General features: G+C 34.1%; 1 protein-coding gene across 2 annotated transcripts; it reads right to left on the reverse strand.

Moving 5' to 3' along the window:
* Positions 1–2,906: 2,906 nt before the first annotated feature.
* On the reverse strand, positions 2,907–4,631 carry LOC106761735 (E3 ubiquitin ligase BIG BROTHER-related-like). Of its 2 annotated transcripts, none has more exons than XM_022780288.1 (2): positions 4,302–4,631; positions 2,907–4,085 (listed from the first exon to the last, which is right to left on the reverse strand). In XM_022780288.1, the coding sequence occupies exon 2, from the start codon at positions 3,617–3,619 to the stop codon at positions 3,035–3,037; it is 585 nt and encodes a 194-aa protein (XP_022636009.1). In that variant the 5' UTR covers positions 3,620–4,085; positions 4,302–4,631; the 3' UTR covers positions 2,907–3,034. The 2 variants fall into 2 exon arrangements, with proteins under 2 accessions (XP_022636009.1, XP_014500792.1); XM_014645306.2 differs by having other exon boundaries at positions 2,907–3,838; positions 3,968–4,631.
* Between the last annotated feature and the right edge of the window lie 2,880 nt (positions 4,632–7,511).

A 7,511-nucleotide genomic window follows, 5' to 3' on the forward strand; every position in this document is an offset into this window, starting at 1 on the left:
GTGCTTAAGCGTTCACCACACCGAAGGCTTCCTTTTGATTTGATTATATTTTCGTTTGGACCGGTAAATAATTTTCCCCTCTTCTTCGCTATTACTAGAACCTAGGGCATGCAACTTTATTAGTTGCATGTTACTAGTGAAGTTTCATCTTCATATTTTTCTGCCAAATCAAGCTCTAAGAGCTGTTGCTGTCACCCCTTTGATGGCTTATAGGTACTGTTGAATTCTTGTGCTGAGAAGGGCACTCTTAGGACATCTTCAATTAGTTGTGTTGTGAAAACCAAGATAAGGGGAGCTAGGCCTTTTCTAAAAAGTGATTTTATGATGTGCCTGTTTGGTATATTTAAACATGTACTGTTTCGTTTATTTTTATGTTTTGAGCATGTTGAGTGGCTTTAACTAAAACTGTGAAACTTGATGTACTAAATATGAATTAAATTGAATGAGTATGCTGTTTGGGCTTGATGTTAAATTTTGGTAGCTTGAATTCCATATACTATGATGTTAAATCTGTGGACTGGTAATGCACTGTGGTGATCTGTTTTAGATGAGCCTCATTATTGTAAATTGGGCAGGTTGGGAGTATTTGAAGTATTAAAACTATTGTAATTGAATTGGATAAAAGCCTAAGTAAAAATAGAGTGTTTTGGGTCTTATGAGAGCACTTTGTTGGTAGGATAGAGGAATCATAAAAATCGAAGTTGATACTTCCCTAATCATAGAGCAACCCTAGCCTGGTCCAGTAAGTTGTGACTAGTCATATGTGCCGGCGTTTATGGTGAGTTTGGTGCGTTCAAACATTTGATTCTTCTCCAATGACCAATTGGGTTAGTAAGGAGTGTTTGGGGTGGAAATCATGTGCTGGCCTTGTTAAATGAGAAAACAATTACTAGGGTATTGTATAGGTCTTTTGAGAAGAACTGAGGTAGTGAATTTGGGCATAGGTGGTCTTAGGTTCAATTTGGGTCTTTGGGTAGCTTAGATAAGTTAGTTGCAACTGGTTAGGAACTTTAAACTGGTCTACAAGCAGGTCAAAATGGTAGAATTAGATTTGAACCTCTAAGTTATAAAAATTGGTGTTTTAAAGGTGAAATTGAGTGTAAATCACTTTAGAATGAGGTTAATAATGTTTATAATCAATTAGACAAGATTAATTAGGCTTATACTACGATTTAGGATCATTAGAAGTTGGGGAAGAGGTCTAGAACGAGTTATGGAGTGGTGATTGCTTGAAATCTACAGAATTTCGTTCTGCAGATTATGCAGGGTCGCATAGCGCACCCTGTACGCTATGCGAATTTTAGATGAAAGGCTTCCACTTTAGGAAAATTTGCTCAGCGCACCAAGGGTGGTGCGTTGTGCGGATTTTTGTTGTCTTGCCTTGCACCCTAATGCACTGTGCAACCCGGTTCAGTGAGTTTCACACTTTTCCTCATCTGTTTGAGTTGTTTGATGTTGTTTGACTGCCAGGGTGTATGTATGTCTATATAACTGATTTGGGTGGCTTGATTTTGCAACTTGATTGAGGGTATGTTGTATTGTGTTGTGAATTATAGTTTGAAAGTATGTATGAAACAAAGTTGTGATTGATGTATGTGTAACAAGTATGGTTTATGGACGTAATTCCATGATCCTCAAGGAGACAATACATGGTGGTGCCCTGGTAGTGTGTAGAATGATTGCATGACAGCTCAGTCTTAAGGGTTTTCCTGAAACTACAATGATCAATCATTCTCAAGTAGAGAGGATTGAATCATGTGGTGACTAGTAGCGGGAGGTCTTAGTCTTAGAGGCTTCCAGTATGCTCCAGGCACGGAACGAACTAACCTCGTGAGTGTGGTAGGGTGGAACCCATTGGCAATGACTTTGCAAAGTAGCAGAGGCCACCACAAGTGCGTAACCCGCCATAGCTCGACAATCATTCTAGTCCGGACGAGTCGATTTATAATGCAACAAGTCTTGTAATGTCATTTACCATGTTTTGAGTGAACTATGCATGTTGTGTGTGATTGTATAACATGCTTTTTATATCTAGCTCACCCTTGCTTGTTTGTGTTTCTTGTGTACGTTCCCTTTTGCGATGATCATCCACTTAGATGTGAGCAGATGTTGAAGTGGTCCCCTTAGAGCAAAAGCTTGAGGATGCTGACGCTGCAGCTTAGTTTCTTAGGAGTTTTATCTACTTTATATTATTTTGAAATACTTTTCTACTCGTACCACTTGCGGTACTCTTTATCTTTAAGTTTCAAATTTAGATCTCTTTTACTTAAAGTTTAAATTCTGAAGTCTTATAAGATGACTGTAATCCTTTACTCAACTGTTATTCTATTCTTGACTGTTTTCCTATATTATGCATGATGACGTCTTTATTATATATGTCTTTGTTATATAATTGAGATGTCACAAAAAGTGTAAAAAGAATCATAACATAATGTGGGTAAAATTTGGTTCTTAAATAATAGTAAAAGACAAAAAATTGAGTCACCTTTCTTCTATTTTCTGCACATAATTATTAGTCTTTTAAAAAAAAAGTAGTTATATATTAATTTAGTTATGGCTAAAACAATTAACTAACTAAAATTAGTTCCTACAAATCATAATTCAAATTGACGAGTAATTAAAACATGATTCACTTAATGATCATGTTTAGATTATATATGAACTATTGGAGACTAAAGTATATATATTTGGAAAATAATAAGTTTTATGAGAGAATTAAAAAAAATCTATTTTTTTTTTTTTCATGTAAGTAGTAACAGAATACGCACTAATACTTTACGTTTGAATTTAGGAACTGCAAACATGTATGCTTATTTGTAAGCTTTCAAATAAAAAATAAATTTTGTTTAAGGAATGCAACATAAAATAGAAAGATTAATAACAACGAGGAATTTAATTTTGTGTAATTATTTCTAATGATATAAAGTTTCCATGTTTTTTTTTTATTTATTTTCTCAACTACAGTTTCATGCAAATCCAGATTACTGTGCGTAATTTATACAGACACGTTGATTAAAGAATTCGAGCGAAAGAATTAAGTGTTGGAAGCCATGTTTGGAGTTGAAACTTCATTGCTACAAATGGGACAAACCTTCTTAATTTGAAGCCACTTGCTTATGCAATCTGCATGATAAGGGTGCTCACATTGAAGTGCCACCAATGCTTCATTATCTTCATATTCAACCTGACAAATCACACAGCGATCGATTCCACTTTTTGTTTCATCACGTTGCCAAGTATAAGGGTTTAAGCATATAGAGATTTCATTTACGGATAATCCTCTCGTTTCTTCTCCTATAAACTCTCCCAACTCCATTAACTCTTCATAAGATAATTCATCTGGATCAATCTCATCTTCTTCCATTTCTTCTTCTTCATCATCATCATCGTTATCATTGCTTTCTTCATCTTCAAGAAACTGAAGATCAGAGTTAAACTCATGACTCTCTACGAAGTCAGGATCACTCAGATATTCATCACTTTCACTTTCAATGGTTGAAAGCATTGTGAACTCTCTCTCGTGTTCCTGCATGCTCAATGCTAGAATAAAATCGAAGTCAACTTCTTCTAGTTCAACGTAAGGGTTTTGGGAGCACTGTTTTCCCTCATCACCTTCCATTGAAGGAGAAAAAAAAGGGTGTTCCAATGAAGTTGGTGGGTTGATAACAAATTAATGCGACTGGGGTATTTGAGTGGAAGAACATAGAAATGTACACTTTGAGATTTCCTTTGGGGGTGAACAAACTTCAATGTAAAGTAATGGTAACCCTTTATCATGGATTCCTAATTCAGATTCTTGTCTATTCTGGCCATGGACTTTCTTTTTGTGTAAGGCAACCTATATTTAAAGTAATTTCAAAACATTATCCCTAAGTTGCAATATACCTTCTTCCACAAAAGAAGCTATCCATTAGTCAGTTCTTAACCTTTATTTATGTGCTACTATTTACATGATTAGTATACTTACCATTTATGTGGTCGAGTCAGACAAACCTTTCACAATTTTCTTTCTCTCTGTCGTCCGTCTCTCTTATAGTCCTCCAATCATCCGTCCGCTTCGTCCAACATATGTCCCGGGTGGGTACCTGCTAAAGGCACTCCGATGCTTAAGTCAGTTCAAAGGTTTGATCGGTTATTAGAGCTCAAAATTAAATGCGCAATAAATGAACCTACTTACCTGGTACTTGTGACTTGTATTTATAGTGTTGGATATGGGCTTAATATTAAGGTGGTCCTAATCAGGGCCCAATCTTGGCCCAATCGTCTTAATCATACAATTACCTTAACTAAATTGACCTTACCTTGATCTTTCGGACCGTCCGTTTCCAACCGCCCGGTTCCTCTTCTCTAAAATGACCGACCGTTACGTTCGCTCAGTTGTTCCACGCATCGATCCTTGTTCTTGAAGACCGACCGTATTAACCGTTCAGGGGTCCCTAGTACAATACGGAAATCAAGAAAAAAAAAAACAAAAATGCTTTGTAGAGCCTTATAAATTAGAAGAAAACTTCAATAGCAAGTGTTTTGGACATGCGGCTGTCAAAAGTCATTTCTTAACTTCATGCCTTTTACCCTATATTTTAAAACAATATATAAGAAGGAGATAAACAATATATATGTTGTTTTTCTTCCAAACAAAATCAGAAATGTAGAGTGATACAAAGTGGTTCGTATATGTAACCTCAACTAAATTATTCTACCTTCTCTTGGCAACTCTTTTCCTTCTAGTTATACCTTTTCTTGCAAACTTAGATGTATGGGATACCTTGATGTCATTGACTGTTCCTATGTGATTGTCATGTCTAATGGCATTCCTTTTACTTTTATATCTAAGATCTCTCGTAATTTCAACTCTAGCATGATGTCTCCTAGGTTGCAAAGACTTCTTTAGGTGGAAAGCTTTATAATCTCTCCTACGCGAAAATCTGCTCATTTTTGCTGATGTCATGCTTTCATCACTGTAATCTTCTTCTCCAGTTTTAATGTAGAAATTTTTATTCCTGATATTATGCAGTTTAATACACAAGAAAGTGGAAACAAGAAGAGAAACATGTCCATATCATTTTGCAAGAAGAACGGCAAAGACATCCGCATATGCCCAATTTATGTACCAGATATAAGAACAACAGAACTGCAAGTAAACAACAGAGACATACCAAATTTCAAATGTCAAACTAAATAGTTCTTGGTTCATGTAAAGTACTAAAACTGACCAAGCAGTTGAACTCACCAATGTACGATAGCATAAATACCATGGTTAATTTCAGGATATTGGCAATGCAAAAATTTTCTATATAGCACACGAAATCCCATGTTGGTCCACACACTGAGCTGAAACGTATCCAAAGAAAAATATATACATCAAGCGCAAGAAGTGAAAAGTGAAGAAATGCATACATCAATCACAATGAGATGACAATAGCCTTACCTGCAAGACTTCCCTGAAAGAAATTCAAGAATCATAGGGCTGTAGGAGATGTTCAAGAAGAATTGATACTATTTTTTTTACAACTGACGGTAACTTGTACAGAAATGGAAACTAAAGGATATTCTTCCTAACAAATTCAAGAACCAAATTAACTGTAATTTACATAGGCCCAGTTGCTGAATCTTGAACAGAACAATGCAAAGCTTCTAAAACGCTCGGAATGATAGAGCCATATCAACGTCGTGTTTATTTGGCCGTTACAGATCTGACGGCTCATGATGCTTGGAACTGTGTTTTGTTAATTTGAATTAGCAGTTGCGATGCCATTTGGGCGTGAAGACAGATATTGAAGTATGAATAAACTGCACTCTCCCCCTACTATTATACAAATCGACCAACCAAAATTTACTTAAATGGAAATGTGCTTTTTATTTAAGGATGTTGATAATTTTTTTGATAAACAGATATCTGTCATATTTTATTAGTTTGATTGAATTTATATTTAAAAAATTATTTGAAATAAACCAATCATAAATTATAAATAAATATTATCAAAAAATAATTATTAAAAAAACTTTTTTGGCACGTATCATATGTAAAATTTATCAAATTATAATATGTGGTCTTGGAATTCAACGAAGTTTTGGATGGTTATAATTCATGAGTTTATGAGATGTAGTCATCCAATGTAATTTAGAAGTGTTGGTTGTATGGATTTAGTGATCTACCTTTTATTAAATAGCTATCTAAATTAAATATAAAAATTAAATGTAATTTAGTTTTATTTTAGTTTAGTATAAAATTTCAAGTAAATCAAATTGGGGATTCATAAACCTCAAACCATAAAATTGTTAAGTATTTATTTAAATATATAATTATTTTTTAATATCAAATATTTTATTATGAGAAGTTATTAAATAAAAGAATAGTTATGATTGTTTTATATGATTATTATTATATTTATAATATTAACTTTACCTTTTATCGATAGATAAGTTAAATAGTCTTATAATTAAATTTTGTAATACAAATTTGTTATGATTGTTATGATAATACATTGCAAGTGAAATGCAATGCTAGAGGAGTGTTATGTTCTATTTTTTTGTAGAGATTTGAAGAAGATGATTTGGGAGAGATAATTTGAATGAATTTGAGTAGATTTAAAGGTAATTTCTTTTGTTGTTTTTTGAATAGATTTGTGAGTAAATTGAGAGTGAATTTAAAAGTAAAGTTTGTAAGAATTAGTGTGGAATTTGATTAATGTGACAGATTCAAAAAGATTGTGTAATTGATAAAAATTGAAGATTACCAAAATATCCTTAATTATTAAAATAATATAAAATTGTAATTATTAATTTTATATTTAATTGTGAAAATGTTTATAAAAAAAATTAATATTAATTATTAAGAATATTTACATTAATTTTTAATCTCAAAAACTATTTTTTAAAGTCCATCCATATATTTCTTAAAATTGAAGGAAATTTGTAGAGCATTTTTAGTTGTGGAGAAGTTGCTTAAAAGAATTTAGTTATTTGAAGGTGTCACATTCGATGCAACAACCATTTATTAATCCTGATTGGGATGATATTACCTAAAGTTAGAAAGTCTTTTTAATATACACTAGTGAAAAACCGCTGTTTAACGTCATCCTATAGACGTCGGTTGTTCCGCAATTGACGTTAAACGATGACCGGTGGCAACTTCGTAATTAAGTAGGGCAACTAGACGTTGGGCAAGACTCCAACCGATGAGTGAAGAACTATAGACGTCGGGGCCCTTCAACTGTGACGTCTAAAGGTCTGCCAGATAAGGTGAAGAGTCGAGCTATAGACGTCACAATGACAAACACCGACGTCTAAAGGTCTCAGAGGTGGTGAACAGTCGCGAAATAGACGTCAGTGGAGACACACAGACGTCTACAGGCTGACAGGTGGTTGAGTGTCATTAATGGTATTAGACATAGACGTCGGTGCCCCGTGGTAACTGACGGCTATGTCCTGACAGTTAGGTGAAAGTGTCATGATTGTTTTGCTACCTAGACATCGGTTGCATGGTAACTGACGGCTATGTCCAACTAGAC

Source organism: Vigna radiata, chromosome 5 (genome assembly GCF_000741045.1).
Source record: "Vigna radiata var. radiata cultivar VC1973A chromosome 5, Vradiata_ver6, whole genome shotgun sequence".
Lineage (NCBI taxonomy): Eukaryota > Viridiplantae > Streptophyta > Magnoliopsida > Fabales > Fabaceae > Vigna > Vigna radiata.

Bases quoted from the DNA above. Each gene is read 5' to 3' on its own strand.
- LOC106761735 (XM_022780288.1), bottom strand. From the start codon at position 3,619: ATGGAAGGTGATGAGGGAAAACAGTGCTCCCAAAACCCTTACGTTGAA.